At 40.3% G+C, this 21034-nt stretch overlaps 1 protein-coding gene across 1 annotated transcript in view; it reads left to right on the forward strand.

Moving 5' to 3' along the window:
• KMT2C (lysine methyltransferase 2C) overlaps window positions 1–21034 on the forward strand; it is a 194642-nt gene that overhangs the window by 43842 nt on the left and 129766 nt on the right. The window contains 2 exon segments of the mRNA XM_027648467.1: window positions 3856–3944; window positions 17398–17536. Of these exon segments, the coding sequence (XP_027504268.1) occupies window positions 3856–3944; window positions 17398–17536 (228 nt within the window).

Below are 21034 nucleotides of genomic sequence, written 5' to 3' on the forward strand. Positions count from 1 at the left end.
GAGTCCTATATTAATAAAAAAGTGTAGTTTTGTCTTTGTTGTTGACTTTATTCCATGAAACGCTGAACGTGCCTTAAACACTTCAAGAAGTTATATTTCTCTCAGTGGATCTGTTCTTTTAAACAGAAATAGACGTGCTTTTGTTTTTTCCTTCTAAATTGAACTCTGTTGTAGGAAAAAGGCAGGCGAGGAAGCCATCGCAGAGACCTTGGCAGCAGTTCAGCCGTGTACCAAGCTCACTGCCTGCCCACTGACTAATATTTATTGTTTTCTGGTGGAGTCCTTATGGGTCAGGCCCTGCCTGTACATTTTGTTCTGGGTTTGTGAGCCCTAGGAAACGTGGCTCATCTGTGTTCAATACTTCTGCCGTCGCGAGCTGATGGGGTTTCTGCCGCGGTAGCGTAAAAGAGTGTTATAATTACCCCCTGTCCCAGTGAGAAATTTTGGGATTGAACTTCAAGATCTAGAGCAGAATTGAGGTTATAATGTTCAATATGGCACTTATAGTTGAGTGCTGTCTGGCTTTCTGTGAGCGAAGGGGAATAGTCACAGGCTGTTGTTCCGTAATAAGGAAGCAAAAACTGGCCCAACCCTGTCTTGCCCCCGCAGCCTTTTCATATCCTCCTTCAGAAGGATGCACTGGAGAAGAAGTAGTCAAGTCCCAGGCAAAGAACAGAGCACAGATTGCTTTTCCTACTGTATTTAAGGGGGAGTAGAATAAGTAAGTAGAAAAATAAGGAATTAACAGAGTTTGTCAGTAGAAAAATGTAGTGTTATGCAAACCAGCCAAAAGCTTTGTGTATAAAACTATTAAATAAAATGTATAAACTTAATGCAAATCACGTGAAACAGTCCATTCTTATTACAAATGCTGATTACAACCATTAGATATGGTATATGGCCTTCTTAAACGGCATTTGCTGTGGAAACATTGAATTATAATTGTCGTACAGAGTATATTTCACTGTTTTCTGACTTGAATTATTTTTTTCTCTAAGCCAAACAGAAATTTGTAGGCTATAAAATCTCTTCTGATGATTGGGAAATAAATGTAACTAGCAAAAATAAGTTAATGATATAATCTGCCATTTTTTTCACCATTTCTTCAGTTTTATTTAAAACCTGCACAGCATTATGAAGGCTTTTTGTAGAATATTTGGGGGAGGGAAATGGCAAGAAAACACCAGACATTGGTTATATCTTTCACTGAAGGAAGCAATTATGTTTAATTAATTGAAACATCTGATTTTCCTTGGTGTTAAATAGGTTGCTAAAATATGGTAGGGAGTTCAAGGAGTGAATACTGCTCCTGTTAAAATGTTTTAAAAAGTCTTTGTGAGGTGCTTTGGTGTTTAATAGAAAATCTAAAACTGTATGTAAATTATTAAATAAACATAAATAATCTTCATCTTCAACTATCCAGCAAGTTTCACCTGCAGGGTTGTGTTGAGGAATACTGAAAAGGGGTACTTTTGAAGAAAGCAGAATTATCATTTAATGTTTGTGATGATTTCAAAGGAATCCTTGTTTAGTACGGACTTGTAACTTTGCATTGCAGTCGGATAGTTGGTGGAAGTATAATTGGGATAGGATTTAGAAATAATCCCTGTTCTTAGCTGGTTGTGTTCTGTAAAGCTTTTGAGCATTCCTGCACCAAGGGAAGTGATTTCACTTACCTGCATTCCCATCCTTTTGCTTGGTGCTGGATGATGTGAAGAACTGAAAGTAATTTAATACCTATAAGCTCTTTTTTTTTACTAGCTGCATTGTTTTTGTGTTTGAAAAATATCACCTTTCTTGCTGTATCTCTCTCTTGCTGGATAAGCCTGTTTTATCCAGTGGGTATGATGTTCCATTTGTTCTACTCCCTACTCTTTGTCAGGGATGGGAATCCCTCTGTGTGACCATCTCAGATGCTGCTGCAAGAAACATTTGTGTCCTTCCCACTTCCAAAACGTGTGTCCTCACTCCAGCCAGCTCAGTGGTCGCTGTGCTCCTGGATGGGTTGATATGGTGTCTGAAGGGAAGAGTATAACACAGTTTCTTCTGCTGGCTGTGCAGTTTATTCTGGTTTAAATATTTGCGAAACATGGGGTTTAAGATACTACAGTGGGAAGCTTGTAAAGGAGAAAATAACTGAAGGGGATGCTGGATTCTGTTTCGTCTAAGGCAGCTATTTCTTATTTTGTGTGTTATGGATATGTTGTCAGTGCTTATGGATAAGCAGGCAAACGGAAAGATAACCTTGTAATCCCTTGGGTTCCCACTGTGCTCAAATTTTTCAGCATTATCCTGAACAAATTTTATAGGGGTGCCAAGAAAAGTCCTTCTGTCCTTCATCTCTTCTTGCTTTCTTCTTTCCCCCAGCTCCTTTGTAAATTGAGTGGGGGGTTTTTTCAGGCTTTGTTTTGAGCCTCATTTTAATTCTTCTTTTCCTCCTTTGCAGAGACAAAAATGGTTCCAACACAATTTGAAGGGATTGTCTTGTTAGGTAGTCCTAGACAGTCAATCCTCTTCTAGCAGGAGAGCAACCTGTGTAGGCTCCAAAGATGGTTCCAGTTCTGTCCAGTTCTTTGATCCAAGAGAACCAAAGGCACTGCATGATAAGAGTTTATTTTGTAGCTGATTTAGCAGATCTAGTTCTGCGGAAGTAGTTTGGGTAGACCCAAGTACTATAACAGACTGTACAAAAAAAGGAAATGCTGGTTTTGGAATGATTTAATCGCTTCAAAAAAAAAAAAAAAAACACCAAAAAAAAAAACCAACAACCCAGCAACCAAAACCTTTTTTCCCCGATGTAGAACTAAACCCAAACCTTTCAGAGTGCTCTGTGAAAGAGGAACTGGAGCGGTTTTGTTTGGGGGGGAGCAGGCGGGGTGCCCGTGTGCTGCCCTGCCTGGCATCCCGATTCAAGGCATGTTGGTTGGGTGAATGGTTGCCTGGGAGCTCTGGGACATTGGAACTGCTGAGATGCCCCAAACCGCTCAGAATTTGTGTACTTGGAATCAGAAGCTCCCAGGGTCCCCCAGGCTTTCCGTCAGCATGCCAGGCGGGTTGCCAAGTAGCCTGAAAATTTGGGAGGCGAGGTGCCAAGCTCTTGGCTCCCTTTCAAATGGGCTGCTGAACAGCTGGGAATCTGGATGCCTGGGCTTCTCAACAGCCCACCATGATAGTCGCTGAAGAACCAGGCAGGGAAAAAAGGCTGGAATTTTGTAGCACAAACCTGTTTGCTTTCCGTCAGACCTCGGTTGAAATTGAAACAAATCTGCCAGGTATTTTAGGTTTGACAGGCTGTCCTCACGTGATGACTTTTTTAATGCGATGACATCCAGTCATCTCTCATAACATTTTACTTTACCTGTCAAAATATTTGTTTCACTGCAAATAATAAATGTTTCAATTTCATTGCCTTAGCATCATTATTATTCTATAGAAATTTCATCCAAGGATGTTCTGGATGGATCTGTCTCTATTTTGTAGTAACTACTGGCCAGACTTTAGGTAGTGTTATCTCTCCTCTTACGTTGAGCAAACAGGGTTCCTTGTGTCTTAAAAAATCTGCCTGTTTTAATCTATTGTTTGATCAGTAAAAGTTCATTATTTTATTTTTCTTCTGAGAATAATCAGAGAAACTTAAAGGGCAAACTGCTGATTCAAGTGTACCTTTCTGAGGACATTACCTAGAACAGGAAAAAAGGGAAGGAAACTTCTGCTTTGTACAAGACTGAAATCATGAGTTAGCTTAAATGTTACATAATTTAGTGCTGACATTTATCCCTCAAAAAGAAAGTATTTAAATCCTAATTTTAAAAAAGCTTTCTGTCTAAAAAGAGTTTTTCCTTCTTATGTTTGCAGGCCTCGGAGTAGAGGAAAAACTGCAGTGGAGGATGAAGACAGTATGGATGGTTTGGAGGCAGCAGAAACAGAAAACACTGTGGAAACAGGTACTGAGAGTATAGTGCTGATGCTGTCTGGGTACTGCTTCTCTCTCAGAAATGCATTTCATTAGGCAGGACTTTGGTAGACAAGAAATATTTCTTTAAAATTGTAGTACAAGATGTACATTTGGGCAGATGTAAAAGTAAAAAACCTACATTATTTAAACCTATGTTAATTTTAAGCTATTTGAACCTATTGTTTTTAAATAGTTTAATGGGAATGCCTTTTTGCTGTAGATATGTAGAGGTTCTTTTTCTGCTTTTACAAGGCTGTATCTAACAAAAATAAAAGCTTTGAAGTGATGGCTGCTGTTTGTGGAATACCTGCCAAAATACACTGTTGCTTATTGACCTGTATCTTCAGATAACTACAGCAGATTATATACCAAAGGGATAACCAGGATAACCAAATGTTATTTCTTGCTACTGCTGCTTAGGAAACAGGATAAATCTCTGTTCTTGCTTTTGTAAATATTTGTTGTGGTGGTACCCAGATGCTTCAGTTACCAGAGGGAGCTCATTGTACTGGACTGAGTACTGTTGAAACAGTTTGTGATTTCTGTTCTGGCAGTTCAGGAGCCTAAAGAGACAAGCAGATGAGCCAACACACGAGATAAAGACCATGGTGAAGAACTATCATCTCTTTGCCAGGCACATGTCTGTAGCCATTTGCCTGTTTTTAACCAGGGACAAGTTGCTGTTTGACAGAAATAAACCTTAAACAGGCATTGACACATAAGGGTTTATAAATTTCATTAGATGGCCCTATATGTGTAATGAGAAAAGTGGAAGGAGGCACAGAGACACACAGCAGATGCTGGTGGTCAGGGCAGCAGTGGCGTGGAGGTGCCACCTGAGTTGAGGGAGTTGTCTCTTCCTCTCAGAGCTGCTAATGAAGGAGGTAGAGTTGTGGAGTCCTTCAAGAGGAAGACAAGAATCTGTGCTTAGTGTAGATTTATAGAGAGAAGAAGTAAAGGACTTCAAAGAACCATCTTTGCAGCAACGTTTTTGTATGGGCCATGCAGGAACGTGGCTGCAGTGGTGACAGCTGGAGAGGAGAAGGCTGAACTTCTCAAGTGGATGGAGGATGAGCTTTGACTGTATCTGCTGGTCTCCTGTTTCCTTCTTACTTGATGGTGAATGATGCTGAGAAATCTTTGTGCTTGTGACTCGAGGCTTTGGGGAGTGTCCCGAGTGTTAAATCACAACTTGTGTTGAGTTTGTGTTGTGAATGGTATGTGGAGGGAGTCTGGATTAAAACTCAATACAAGGATGTTTCATTGTTTTATTCTGTCCATTGTTTTTCTGCCCCTGCTGATAAACTGTTGGTGGTAGTGAACTTGGATGGTCTTTTGCAGCTTCTACAAGTAGGTTAATAACATTAAAGTTAATAAAGTTCAAAGTGAAAAAGTTGGTGCAGGTGTTTCTGTATAGAAAAGCAGTGCCCTATATTCCATTTACGGCTTCCTATCCCATTTGTTAGAAACAGTCTTATTAAAATCAGCCAAGGGGACAGTAAGTGTTATTGTAAGTGATAAGTTTTGTAAATTTAAAAAAAAAGAAGAAAACCAACCAAAAAGAAATACAAGCTTAACAACTGATAACTACTGTGTAGGGAATTCAGTGATAGCTGTATTTTTTTAGCTTTTGTCATTATTAACAAAGTTCCTCAACAGAGATCTGAGAGCATTTTTGCTTCAGAGGAGAGAGGGACACAGATAATTATTTTTAAGGCTCCAAGACTGCACATAGATAAGTCTCTCCATTATCTTCCATCAAAATCAACCTGGCTGTCACAGAGGGCTGGTGCTCATTCTAAGGGTACAGGCAGTAGTGGAGCACTGTGCTGGAAATCCCAATGGACAAAGACTCCTCTGGGTCTGCTGCTGGAAGAAGTGATGCACCACCCCTTCAGTGCTGAGCTCAGGATGGATTTGCAGACTGTACTCCTAACTGAAAATATGCCATGTAAAAACACATAGCTCTGAAATCACATTTTTACAGGGGAACCGAAATAGACTTGAAAGAGCATTTTCATGTTGAGCAATTTGAGAGAGACGGAATCACAATTATGTTATTTTAAAAGTTGAACATCATGTGACTTGCTAGAGCTTTAATCATATTATTTGAAAAGACTACTGCCTCTAAAACTTATTCTAAGCACTTACCTGTGTTAGTAAAAAAGTGTGGGAGAAGGAGTAATCCCAGCTTGTTGCTCTGTGTGAAACTGTTTTAAATTATGGTGTATTTGTGTCCTAGTTTATTGATTTCTACTTTGACTAAAAAGGTATTTTATTTTGTTTTCTGCAAATAGTGGACTTGCCAACAATTTTCTGCAGTAGTTGGCAAACCAAAACAGAATATTGTAATACTACAAAACTCAAAATGAGATTAAACATCCTGATGTGTGACATAGTTTGAGTCTCTGTGTTTCTCGCTTCTTTTCCATTATTTGGTTCATATGCTGAGAATAATCAGGAATTCTTTTACTGTGTGAGATTTTTGTTTCTTGTTTGTTTGGGTTTTTGAGCTTGTTTCTTTTTTGTTTTATTTATGGAGTCTAGCATTACTGGTGCCCTTTTGTGAATTAATTAAGTTTCATAAAATGTGAATATTGTATTCAGTATAATGAACTCTGCTTTTAGGGGAGGGAGCAATGCAGGAGGAATGAGAACTCTCCTCAGGAAGGGAGAAATGAGATGGCCCATGTAATCCCACTTAAAGAAGTATTTTCTAGCTGTCAGGTCTTTTATGGGGAAAAAAGCAGAGGGTGTGGAAGTACCAAATGTTATTTTCATTTGTAATGTTGACACAAATGTTTATTAAGGGAAAAAAAAAAGGCAAAAATTCTTCTTACAGGGGCTCTTTTGCAATGCTGAGGCACGGCTATTTTAATTGCAGTTCGGGAAACAAGTTGCTGCCCTTCCCAAAATTCTGTAATCTCACATGTAAAACGAGGCAGAATTGGAAGCAAAGCAGGGTAAGGCGTGTGCTGCTCTGATCATTTCAGTATGGCTGGTTATCCCTGCCAACTGCTGTGATTCCTGAGCCCTGGCTGTTTTCTGCCAGCTACCAGGTTCACTTTGGTATAGAGGAATTCTTAAGGACGGAAAGAGAGCAGGGATTTGGAATTGGAAAAAGGAAATTTTGGAATTTGGAAGAAAGATCTGTTTGGAGCTAAGTAAACTTTTTCTTGAAAAAATGGTTCTACTGAATCAAAATGGTTCTACTGAATCAAATGCTTCTACTGAATCAATAGATTTCAGCTTCTTGTAAACTTCACCCACCAACCCTGTCTCTCTTGCTGATCCCTGGGCTCCTCCCTTAGTGACTGTTTTACTTTTCAGGTTCTTATTGGTCTTTCCATCTATCTCTTCTTTCATTTTTCTTCACTGTGGTTCCCCCAGTGATATTGCATTGATATTTCTCTGTGCAGCTGGTGTGGTTACATATCCTTTCCATCATTTTAGCACCCACAGCATCATAGCATGGTTAAGAATGGCTAGGACCTCTGGAGGTCATCTGGCCCACCCTCTGCTCAAGCAGGGTCACCAAGAGCTGGCTGTCCAGGACTATGTCCAGACAGCTTTTGGGTATCTCCAAGGAATGAGACTCCACAACCTGCCTGAACTATCTGTGTAAGTGCTCAAGCACCCTCACAGTAAAAAAGTATTTCCTGATGTTCAGAGGGAACCTCTTTTGTTTCACTTGGTGTCTGTTGCCCTGGTCCTGTCAAGACCTTCCAACCATCACCACCTTCCACCTGTCTAGTTATCAGTAAAACACTGCAGAATAGTTTCCTGGGGAATAATATGTTCTCCTGTAGATCCTCTTGTGTTGTTCCTCTCCATAAGAGTAGTTTTCTTCTGATGGTTGAGTCTCTAATGGCCAGAAAAATACAAACCAGAAAATTATGGAAAACCTGTGGCTTTGTGCACACACTTACAGGCAAATATAGAACTGCTAAAGAAAGAAAGAATATACTAAATACCTCATGATATGCTTTCTGTAGGTTTGATGCCCCTTCTGCTATTAGTGAAGACTTGGCTTCTGCTCCTTTCCCCCATCTTCTGTTAGTTGCAGCAAGTTTCTGTACTTGGTATTTTCTTGGCTCTGCATTTCAAGTTCAAACCAAATTCTGTGTGTTAATTATTTGATTATTCAATTTTTTTCCTTTGAGAACACTTGTGAAATATCTCAACTCATCCTAGAGTCTGCAATTCTTCCCGTCTTTGTGTCACATAAAAATGTTGGGATTCAGATATTGATCTGGGAGAAATGCGATAAAACAAGTTTCTATGAACTGCTGAGTGTCTTGGGAAATTAATTGTAAATCCATCAAGTATTCTGTTTACTATCCATACCACGTCAACCAGTTCTTACAGCACTACTTTCTGTGAGACCCTCACCTCCCCATGGTGTTTGGAACTTCAGAATTGATAACAGATAGAGCAGCCTTGATGATTTTATCAACCAGTGTCTCCTTGCCTGCTTTATTGTCATTAGTAACGTTATTACCAGACCCAGTGATGTTGCCTGATCAGCTGATTTCTTGTTGGACTTCACATTAAATTCCTGGGGATGAGCCTCCCTCTGACCAGCCTCATTTGTCTCTGGGCAAAGCACAGAAGAACCAGAAACAAACACTTCTCAGTGACAGAAAGTTATTCACGTAGGAGCTGCCAGGGAATTTTGGACTAATTCAGAATCTCATCAACTTTGAAGCAGCCTCAAAAGCACTTTTATAAAGAGAAAAAATCTTGCCATATCCTACTTATTAGAGGAAATACAGACATTTTTTGCAATGACATGAACTATACTGAGTAGAGCCTCTGATTAAGACAAAGTAAAACACACCTGAGAGCAAGTCCTGGTTTGGGTGAATCAATGGCAAAAACTCTCAGCCACGTGTTAACACCAAAGTTGTTTTAAAATCCAGTTTGTGCTTTTCAGGCAGATACTGAGGCCTCATCACTTACTACTCATCCCTTCTAAAATTAATGAAAGGAAAAACTAACACCACTGAGGATTTGCTTGTAGATTAAATTTGTCCATAAATATTTGCAGCAAATATGTGCTTAGAAATGCATTTAAATATGTTTTCAGGCAATTAATATTCTATGTACTTATTAGAAAAGGAGTAGTTTATTCTTTCTAATGCTGCTGACTCCTACCTGTCCAGCCACTGGAAAAATTAGCAGAACTGAAGCATGTTGTTGTAATTATTGTAAGCATCTTATTATTTTTGCATTATATTCTGGTAATTTGTTTGTAATGAGGAAAGCAAACACAAAAGGAAGTTATTTGATATTTACCTTTAAATCATTACAGGCTGACTCGATAATACTATTTATCATCACACAAGCTTAAAATGGGCCATTTAGAAAAATCTGATTTTTTTACCTTCTGACTGATATCTCTGTCTCAGGTGTTTTGAGAGCTGGTGAAATCTGTTATTTCCAGATCAATTCTGCCTTCACTGGGTTTTTCATCATGGAGGTTATTTCTGAAAGGCGACTTCTTTTTTTTTGCTTATTTATTCAATACCGCTTTTGCAGTTTTAGTATCAAACTGTGCTTTGTTAAACATAACCAACAGGTCTTGGAAATTTTCAAAGATCCAGAATATTCCACTTTTCCATTACTTTGAATCTTAACCCTGCTGCTGTGTCATTAGTGACATGATGGGAGAGTTGGTGTTGACATTACCAGTCAAATATCTTGAAACATTTGCATGCGTTTCCTCACTGGAAAAAGGGCTGTTCTGTGTATGTTGTAGTTCATGGAATCACAGAATGGTTTGGGTTGGAAGGGATCTCAAAGATCATCTTGTTCCAAGCCCTCTGCCATGAGCAGGGGCACCTTCCTTGTTCTGTGGACATGTCTTAATTTTTAGTGATGCTGTGTTGAGGCTGACTCTTCAGTGTGGTAGAAGAAATAATTAGAGAAATTCACAGCTGACGAGTTAAAATCATATATAAACCAGGCTGGTGTTGGAGTCCCACAAGCATCGACCCTGCTAGCCCTTTTCTAGGTGAGGTACAAAAGGGAAGAAAATAGTGAGTGAAATAAACTTATTTAGGGTAATAAAAGAGGTGCCCACCTGCAAGGCACTGGAGAGTGAGCATAGAAAATAAAATGACTCCTAAATTCAGTAGTAGTGCCTGTAAAAGAACATGCAGGGGAGAATCACCATCCTGTAAAAGAACATGCAGGGGAGAATCACCATCCTAATTTTGTATAAACAAAAATCACTCTCAAATAACTATTGCTACCTGAGCAAGTGGTGCTTTAGTTCTTCTGAGAATTGCATGAGCTTTTAGAAGTCAAAGAAGGAAACAAATTCTAAGAATTACTGGCACAGGGATAAGCAGAATAGAGCATCAGTGAGGTTTTTTTTTTTTTCTTTTTTACTGTTGCTTTATAAATCTTTGGCATCACTGCATGCTAAATGCCATGTGCAGTTCTGCTTTCTCTTCTCCAAATGGATGAGCTGTAATTGTGAAAGTACAGGAAAGGCCAACAAGTACGACAAGAAGAAAGTAAGAGCTTCTGTGAGGGGATCAGTTGAGGTAAAAGCCTTCAACCTGAAGTGATTTCACTGAGGAGGAATTTAATAGGGTCCCACAAAATGATGAGTGGTATGGAGAAAATGAACAGGGCACGGTGATTCATTGTTGTGCAACACAAAAATCAGGGGACATCCAGGTCGTGTTCAGAAAGCACAAGGGCCAGGTGCATTTGCACTTGGCATCTGCTGCAGTTATAGAATTCAGTGCTACTGGATGCTTTGGGCATGAACAACTCGACATGGGTTTGAAAAAGACCTGAACAAACTAGTGGAAAAATAATTGGATGAGTGCTGTTGAATACCACTCCTAGCTTGGGAAGCTCCTCAGTCATGGATCATTGGGAGCTGGTTACCCATAATACAGTGTCATGTTTTTAGAGTGAACAAAATTGCTGTTTAAATGGTCTTACATTGAAAATCTTATTGCACAAAGTTATTTTCTGTATAAAATATATTTAACAAAAAGAATAACTGCAAGCTTTCTTCTTATCTCCATATAACATCTGTTGCAGTAAGTAATACATGGAATGGTTTGGGTTGGAAGGGACCTTAAAGATCATTTGGGTCCAACCTACCCACCATGGACAGGGACACCTTCCACCAGACCAGGTCACTCAAATCCCCATCCAACCTGGCCTTGAACACTTCCAGGGATGTGGCATCCACAGTTTCTCTGGGAAACCTGTGCCAGTGCCTCACCACCTTCACAGTGAAGAATTTCTTCCTAATATATAATTTAAACCTACCCTCTTTCACTTTGAAGCCATTACTCCTGCAATGTCCCTCAGAAAGGTAAAAAAAATTAGATAAGTAGTGGTTTTAGAAGAAACACATGCAGCACTAGCAAAAACCCCCCAAAAAACCACTTCTGATGTGGTTGTACGTTTCGTTGTTTACTGTTGTGAATAAAATATTACAGTGTTCACCTAAGATGAAAGAAATGTGCCTCTGTCCATGGAGAAGTGGCTCTTGCATGTGGTTATTACTGTCACACTTAAACTCCGATTTGCTTTTCCCCTGCTGTCTCCCATGATGGTTTTCAGCAGGCAAGAATATGTGGCTGCAAGCTCAGTGCAGCCCAAGTAGTGGTGACAGCCATTAACAGCCATCACCCTCTGTGGGGCCTTCAACAGTCCTCAAATTGTGCTGGGGAGGTTTAGATTAGATATTAAAAAAAAAAAATTCACTGAAAGGGTTGTAAGGCATTGGAACAGACTGCTCAGAGAAGCGTTGGAGGCTCCATCCCTGGAGCTGTTCTGAGAACTTGTGGAAGTGGCATTTGAGGACATGGTTTAATGGTGAGCACGGTGGTGCTGGGTTGATGGTTGGACTTGATGATCTTAAAGGTCGTTTCTAACCTTAGGGGTTCTGTGTTTCTATAACATGCCTTGCCTTGGCTCCCTGTCATCCCAAAGGGTTGCAGGTGATCTGCAGGGGCCCAGTTATCTGCAGTTTGTCTGTTTGTCCCAGCTGCTAAAACTTTCACATATGAAGTTGTCGTATGTCAAAGATTCCTGCACCTGAGTGATCGCTGCATGTGCCAGTCTGACTTCCCCAGACCCTGACAGGAAGAGTGGTGTTTCTGTCAAACTGTGTCCAGAACAGTAACAGAATTATGAATGATGATTAGTGCAAACTTGTTTTGTTCCTAAATTGGGTTACTGAGTGAAACTTGGTAATTACAATATTGGATAATGGCGTACCCAGCTTTCAGCTAAGTACCTGGGTTGAGATTAATACAGTTTAATAGTTGAAATAAATATTAATAATGATAATGATGATAAAAAGGAGAGAGAGAGAGAGAGAGAGAGGAATAAAACTCAAGACAAACAAGTGATGCTCAACACAGTTTCTCAGCACCCACTGACCGGTGTCCAACCCATCCCTGAGCAGCCATCGGCAGCTCCTGCCCAACTGTCCCCAGGCTTCCAGTATCTAAAGGGAGCCTACAAGAATGATGGATAGGGGCTTTATACAACACCATGTAGTACATTGGACAAGGGAGAATGGATTCAAACTAAGAGGGAGTAGGTTTAGATTGGATATTGGAAGGAAGTTCTTTTCTGTCAGGGTGTTGGGGTAATGGAACAGGTTGTCCAGAGAAGTTGTGGATGCCCCATCCCTGGAATTGTTCAAGGCCAGGTTGGATGGAACTCTGAGCAACCTGGTCTAGTGGAAGGTGTCCCTGTCCATGGCTGGGGGATTGAAACTGGATGATCTTTAAGGCTGCCTTCAACCCAAACCATTCTGTGATTCTGTGATATACTGAGTGTGATGTTCTGTGGTATAGAACATCCCTCTGGCCAGTTGGAGTCAGCAGTCCTGGCCATTTCCCTCCTGTCTCCTTGTGCACCTTCTCACTGGCAGAGCACAGGGAACTGAAGTGTCCTTGATTTAGGGTAAGCACTACTTAGCAACAACTAAAACATCGGTGTGTTACCAACATTTTTCTCATCCTAAATCCGAAACACAGCCCTGTACCACATACTAAGAAGAAAATTAACTCTATCTCAGCCAAAACCAGGACAGATAGGCATTTTAAACTGATAGTTTGCATTCTCTTGTTAAGATTTCTTTTCATAGTGTTGCTACATTGACCTGGTCTTTCATCTGTCAAAACTACCAGGACTAGAGCGTTGTAGTGGTGTTTGTAGTTCTGTAGATCCCTGCAAGGCTGTGTAAAGCACCCTGTCCCTTTGCTTGTTTTCTGACACAGCACTGCCCCTTCCCTGTGCAGAAGTAACTGTTGCATCTTCTGATTAAAAGCTTGTTACTCCCTCTTGCAGAACACCTCAGTAAGCAACAGTTTGAGACCCCTGGAACCTCCCTGCTGTGTTTGGTGATGCTGGTATTTTCCAGCCTTCCATACTTTCTGTTCTTGTGAAAGTTTTGGAAGCTCGTGACATTTGGTTCACTGTCTGCCAGATCAGCAGTAGGTCTGACAGTAAAGCCCCAGCCAGTAAAGTGGTTTAACAGTCAACCTGCTGCATCTAAACAGCAGTAGATTATTAATTTTATGCTTATGACAGCTCTTTGGTTTTTCTTTTTCAGCTTCACTATATACTGACAATTATAAGATTTTAAAGAATTTTTTTTGTGGTAGAACTCCTACAATATTTTCAGGTTTTGACTTGACAGGTAGTTTTTGACTATTTAAAAGGAAAATTTTTGGATATGCTGGTGTCTTTTCATTGCCTGATTGTCATGACTGAGCCCACATATTTATCTCCTTATCTTGTTGCAGCTTTACCCAAGTAGCTTGCAGAATAGGGTCTTGTGATTACTAAAAAACAGAAAAGGATTGTTTATAACAAAAGAACATTTTTAGATATTTAGTCAATGTTGCTTCATCACATACACAAAGGAATACTGTAAATTTTATCAATCCCAGTGAGTTCCCTGCATATCTGTCCCCTGTCAATGGGGGGAATTTAATTTTTTTCCCCTACTATTTCATATCTCCATCCTTGGAGATGCTCAGAAACCATCTGGTCGTACTCCTGGGCCGCTTGGTCTGGTGGCCCTGCTTGAGCAGGGCCTTGGACAAGGTGACCTCTGGGCTGCCTTCCAGCCTCAGCCATGCTGTGATTCTGTGAGTATTACCCAAGCTGTAAAGCATGTGGAAGTCTCAACCCTTTTGATGACTCATGTGGATAGGAACTTTACTCCTTGTAGTATTGGGAGATTTCTTTTAAACTTAATAAGAAAAGAAGGCTTTTCTGTCCTCCCTAGCCAGGTGGGGAAGAACTATGAATGTCATTGTCTTCAAATAATAAAAATTTTTTAAATGTAAATTTTCCTAGTATTTTCCTAATGTTTTAGAATAGTAACATTAAAAAAAGAATTTAGAGACATTTTGGAATTGTGGAATTAGCTTTTTTAAATCTCAGTCCCCTCCTTAACTCATTATGCATGGGCAAGACCTCCATTGTGCCAGAAACAATCATGAAGATTCAAAATAAAGCCTTATGTATGAATCTGAAAATGAGCTTCATATTTATTAGTCATTCATGGTTCCTTCACTCCCAGTAGCTTCAAAGTAGGTTGCCATAACCAAATCTGATGAGTGTTCATTAAATATATTGTGCCACCTGCTTCCAAGAACATCTCTGAGGTGCGTCTGAGATGTCCCTTTGCCGTGCCAGTGCTGGACTCCCATATCCTAAGAGTTTGACTCGTGAAATGCATTACTGCTGTTCTTCCTTAATCTTTTGTAGGAAAACTTCCACAAAAGTTGAAGTATGGCACACACAACTAACACACACACTGTTTTCATCATGCTACTTAGTGAACACCAAGTTTTCAGTCTTCCTGCGGCATATTGAGGCACAGTTTGGTTTATTGCAGAGACAGCAGTTGGGATGTTGTTTGTCTCATTTAGTATAATTTGGGTCCCTCCTTCTCTAGAGAAGCAAACAGCAGGGGTAAAAGCTCCATAAGGATGTAAGCTCAGAGAGTTGTCATGTTTAGTGAAACAATCTGTGTCTTCTCACACAGTCCAGGGTTCTTGAGGGAGTCCTGTGAACTTCGCCTTCCCAGTGTGGTGGGTGCCCGCTAATGGTAATGAGATGAAAGCTGGCAAGGAGTAAATGGTTTTTACTTGCCCAAAAGTTTCTGCAGGCACACGGTAAAGCAAAGTCCCTTTTGCAAAGTTTCACTGGGTTAAAGAAAGTCACCAAGATGGATCAGAGCAAGGCCACAGTTTCCGGTGGTCTTCCTGGAGCTCCTCAGGCGTGGTTGTCCCGGGCTGTGTTGTGGGTTTTGTTTCTAGTGCTTTGGCGTCTGTCTGTCTTCCAAGTGTTTATGTTTTGCTCTCTGCATTGAGGTCGTATTTAGAAATTTGGGGGTTACTGGCACAAAATTATCCTTCAGATCCAACATACTTGGAAACGCACTGCAGGCTATTATGAATGGCTCCGCTGGATGCTGCCGGTTTCAGGAATCCTCATCCAGGAATGATTGCAGAGATGTTTGTTCAGATGTGCCAAAAACTAAGGGGTGTGGGGTTTGGGTTTGTTTTGTTTTGTTTTCTGTACCAGAGCCATTTACTATTACAAAGGGTGTATTCCCAACAGGATATTTATTTAGCATCAAACGATCATCCAGCATTTTTTTTTTTCAGGATGGGTTGGTGGAAGGGGTTTGACATGAGCCACTTGGCTTTCAAACAGGTAGTCATTTTTGGATGGTTCAGATGTCCAAAACCATTTCAGATGTATGTTACTGAGTAGCTTAAGTGAAATAGGTGAAACAATTTCAGTTTACACCAGCTCCAGTAAGAACCTGGCACACCCAATCATGACCAGGGATTTTGGTTTATTTTTTTCTTAATTTTGTGTTTCTCTTCAGTATAGTTCAGAGAACTTCACTGAAAGTTTTAAATATTATACATTGTCTTCCTACATGTGTTCACTCTAGGTTAAAGAGTAGTTTTACTTCAATCTCTGTACATCAAACAAGACATATTTACCCTTCTCCATGTGCTGTAGTGGGCACATGATTTCAATATTGCAGACCAAGCTGTGCAGCTTTATGTTCTGAGAATTTTTCTCTCTTTTATTGTTTTTGTGTATAAGATTAAAGCTTGTAGGAGGTTTTTGTGCATGCCCACCCATGTCACAGATTCTCCTAACCATACATTTCTCCACTTGAGTCATTTATCCTTTGCAATATTTGATTATATTTTGACATGTTGTGTATTAATTTGTTTAAAAATGTGACTGTATCTTCTGCTAAAGTCTTCTAAATTATCTGCTACTTTAATCTAACTGGACTTGGTTGCAAGAGCTGTATGCATTGTCCTCCTAGCTCAAACCCATGTTCACTGGAGGCTTTAGGAGGTGTGTGACTCAGGTGCAGGTCCTTCCTCTGGTGCTGCCCTGAGACAGATGAAGCAGCCATGGACACAGGCAGGATAAGGCACTTGTGTCTTAAGCTGGATATGCCAAAGCTCATCTACCAGAGTCCTATATAATTTTTATGTTATTTAGGTTTCAAAATAAAGTAAACAGAAGTGCAGAAACACCAAATTTTGCTCTGCAGCCTTGACCCTTGTTACTGTGCATTCTGGTGCATTTGGAGCAGCACATCCCCATGTCCTTCTGGCAAACCCCTGACTCACTTTGTGCAAAAGAGGAAAGTGAATGGGAAGAGGATTTAAAGTTGCACAAACGGTGGCAACTTGGTGTTACATGTTTCAGAGCATAAACAAACTTTCTAGGCAAATAGTAGCACTGTCGGCTGTAGATGTGTATATAAGTTCCTGTCTGACAAATAAGCTAAATTAAAAGGATGTTGAACAAATTGGTTATATTCCTTCAGATCAGAAGGAAGTTTAAGCTGGCATAAACCATATCCTTCCTTCCTTTACCTCCTCAATGCTGTGCCAGCACAGTTAGTGTAACCAGGAATGAACTTTGGCAGGGAGTTGATCAAAGTTAAAGCTAATGTGGGAGGAAAAAAGGTTTGTTATATCCCAGATTAGTGTGCTCACTGTGGTGTTTGCTCAGGGTTGACACAGCAGGTGCACGAGAGGAGATGTGGGGAGAATGGGAATGTCTAAAACCCCAACCTCATATAAAAAGGTTGTCATTGAGCAACTCTCCCCCTGCCCTGTTCCTCATTGCTTGTTGAGTAGCTTTAGTTCGCAGTGAAACTCTGTGTTATGGAAATAATGTTATAAGCATTCAATTTCATATTTTAGCTGCAGGTGGTAATTTCCTACTCTTTTAATTTTGTTCTGTCTCAGAAGAAAGTTACATGGGTGAATCTGTCCATAAATAAAATGGATATTTGCTGCAGGAGGGAAAGCTTACAGATGGATTTTTTTTTAGCCTAAATAAGTAGATAACGTACTAAATGATTTTTTATTTATTTATTTGTTAAACAGAAGTCAAAGAGCAGTCTGCAGAAGAGGATGCCCAAACGGAAGTGGACAGCACCAAGCAGCTAACACCAGTCCTTCAGCACTCAGTGTCCGAGGAGTCTGCCAGCTCCACTGCCTCCGTGGGTGTGGAAGCAAAAACCAGGTGAGGGAGTGAGGGGGAGGGTGCTGAGTCAGGGGCAGGGCTGGGAGTCATGGAATGGGGTGCAGAGTGCTCGGGACACAGGGCTGGGGCACGCTGCTGGTGCTTTGAAGTGGTGGCAGCAGCAGCAGCAGCAACCTGTGCTTGGGACCGAGGGGTTAATTGGTGTGTGGGGAGAGCAAGGTGAAAAGCATTCCATGGGTGCTGTCCTCAGACTACACTGAATTACAGCACCCTTGAATTACAGCAAATTAGCTGGTTAAATTATGAGAGGCATAAGTGATAGGCGATAAAATGTGATTACTGAAGCTTTCCTCCTGCGCAGGGAATGGTGTATTAGCAAATATATATGAAGTTATTTTTGGTGTTTCAGCTTGTGTGACTATATTTTCAGGAACAAAGTAAACCAAATCTCTTGTCATATCTACTGTGTTCTTCCTTATTTCAGAATTTGTAATAGAGAAAGTAGCGTTTGTACTTTTTAACTTTTTATTAAAATGAATTACCCCAAAATCATTGAAAGTATTAATTACATTTTATGAGGGAAACCAGAACACACTGTGTGATCACTGTTGAAATGGTGCCACAGAATTCCAGCAGAGCTTCTCTCCTGAAGCTCTGATGACAGCTCCTAACCCAGTAGCAGGTCTCTGCTGCTGCAGTGAGTGCTGTTACCAGCTACCAGACAGTTACAGGTGTAATTATATTTTGACAGACTTGCAGAGAATTGTCGTCATCACTTTACTTCCTCCTAGTCCAACACAGAGCGTATTTTACATGCACAAAAAATTACTTAATCTACTTGAGGTATATGTAATTTTTATGTTTTACATGCTCACAAACTTCTTAAGGTTCCAAGAGCTACTTCCCTTCTTATAGAGAATTTCAATTAAATAGCTCTTGTGTGTACACCTGAACGAAATACACAAAAATTTCTATTCTTAATGGAATTTTCCAAAGCTGATATTAAATTGCAGTAAATATGTAGAGCAACTTGAACTGAACAGCTGTTTTGCTTCACTATTTGACCCTGTTTTGGATCATTTGCAAAAAATTTAGTGCTGTTTCATCTGATTTCTGTTCTTCTCAAGGTTACTTTTTTGCTGTTATCATGAATATTTGATTACAGCACTTTCCATAGACATAAACTGGTTTCTTAAAAGCTGGACAACAGTCTTCTGAAAAGACTTCTGCCTGCTTCTGAACGAGCCCTTATTTGCCCTCAACTTACTCTTCGTTCCAACTGAAAGTGTTGACTTTGGTTAGTCAAGATGGAATGGCTATTATAGGCTCATTGCTTTGTCTGGTCAAAGCATTAAAAAGCTGGGTACTATCAATTTTTAATTAAAATAATAGTGATAATACTCTGAGACTTTGGAAAGAGATGTACTAAGGAGATATGAAACAATTAATTGAGAGTCAGAGGTTTCTCTGACTCCAGGTAGTTTTGATTCCAAATTTGGATGCAGAATTGGGGCGAGTTGCAGAAGTCATTGTGTTCTCATAACAGTGGGGGAAGAAAACAGATGTCAGGGTTTCTTTGAGAGTGAGTCTTGAAAAAAGCCTCTTCTGATCCGTGACTTTTTGATCAATCCTTTGTGTCACTGTCTGTGGAGTGCTGCCACTACCATTGTGCCATGCAGGGGTAGGAAGACTGGATTCTGGGGGCTTGACTCTGTTTTCTTAGGAGAAAAAACAGCATGTGAAATAATATACACTGACAGCATTGGGTTGTGTAATGGTGGGAGGAAATGCTTCAAGATTTAGGATGAAGTGTGACTCCACAGAGACTAAACCTGTAACTTGGGGAAGTAGATATTTGAAGCTGATTTCCAAGTAATTCATACTCATCAGCTTCGCCTCTTTTTTTGTAAGCTTTTCTGTTTCTGTTTTATAACACAAGTAACCTTTATTTTCCAGTATAGTGGAATGTTTATATATTTAAAAATAACTTTAGATATGTGAGACTTAGGAGAATTATGACAGTATATTGTAACAGACAGTGCAGAAATTGCCTAGAAGACAGAAAATCCAAGCCTCCACCAGAGGTAGATTTAGGTGTAGGTGGAGCTACTTTTGCATCACTTTTTCAGAGCTGAGTATAAGACAATTCTGGGTTTCTGTCTTCGGAAATCAAGATAAGAGAGTTGGAGAAGCACAGGACATAAAATGAAGTCTTTCCTGTGAAATAAATTATTTGCAACTGAAAAACAGTGATTTTGACATAAGATATGTCAGAACCAGGATGGAGATTTTAGTAACTGATAGATTAGCCAAAGCTTGGCTTGTCTATTTTTCTCTGGATCCTTCCTGAGACTGAGGCTAAATAAGAGCATTCAAGAGAAAGGCAAAGAGACATGGCCAATATTGGAACCTTTCTGAGGTGGGATATGGGAGTCCAAGAGAACTATTGACTGCAAATGGGTTTGTGGCAGGGAATCGAGAAGCAGATTTAGTGTTAGTGCTCAGAAAGCAATATGTTTAAAAACCTTTAAAATAAACAGAATCTGAGCCATATCGGGGTAGGGAGGCTGAAAGGGGTGAGGAATGTGCTTGGAAGGAAGGAGTGAATTATTGACCACATGTGGGGAGGGGCAATAACATCCAGCAAAGATAAACTCCCAAGCCTGGCAGTGGCAGACGTAACGCTGCCAGCTCCGATATATCATGAGCGTCACCGGCTTTGGAGCCTTTTCCTTTGGTTGTTCCCTTTTTCTTTTTATAAGCCTTGTGAGAAGCTTCTGTCAGCCTGGGACTTATGGCTGAGTGGAATCCAGCTTCTTCGAAAGGAATCTGCTCCCTTGGTTTGTGCTGCCTGCAGGGAGCAGGGGAAGTGCAGCCCAAGAGGCAGGAAAGCAGCCAGGAGCCGGCTGTGACTTACAGCAGAGCCCACTTCCACCTTCCTCCCCTGCTCCCCACATTGTCAACCCCAAGCATTAAAAGCTAACAAGAGTGGCCTAGAAACAATTTCATAGAAGAACAAAACACCTTTTCATTCATTTTGCTTTCTGTCTGCTCCCAGAGACTGTAAATTGTATTAATTGCACATTTTCAATTCTTTTGCCATAATCACGAAGGTGAAACATTCTTAAAATAAATAAGTAGAAGCCGAGATTTTCAAACAGCTTTTTTGATTTTGGTACTTTGGCCTGCTAAGTATCTGCTCTTGTGAGCCTGTTGCTAAAACTACAAAAAAAACCCCGAAACCCTGGCAAAACACCTTCCTGCTTTCCTGCTTCACTTGTAATTGGACAAAGCACTTAATTTTCATTCCAGACCGATTGCACTATTCCCCCTTGCTTTATTGCTGCTGCTAAGATCAAATCTGGAGTCTGGAGATGGAGGGCTTGGGTGCTTTATTCCATCAAAAAGAAGTGGTTGGTGAACATCTGTAGATTTCTTGAACAAAGGAAGTGGTGGAAAAGTGGAAAAGTAGCAGTAAACTTCTTTATTTTTGTTCCTTCTTTTTCTTTTTTTTGGGGTTTTTTTTTTTTTTTAGTC

Source organism: Corapipo altera, unplaced genomic scaffold, assembly GCF_003945725.1.
Source record: "Corapipo altera isolate COAL_440 unplaced genomic scaffold, ASM394572v1 47, whole genome shotgun sequence".
NCBI lineage: Eukaryota > Metazoa > Chordata > Aves > Passeriformes > Pipridae > Corapipo > Corapipo altera.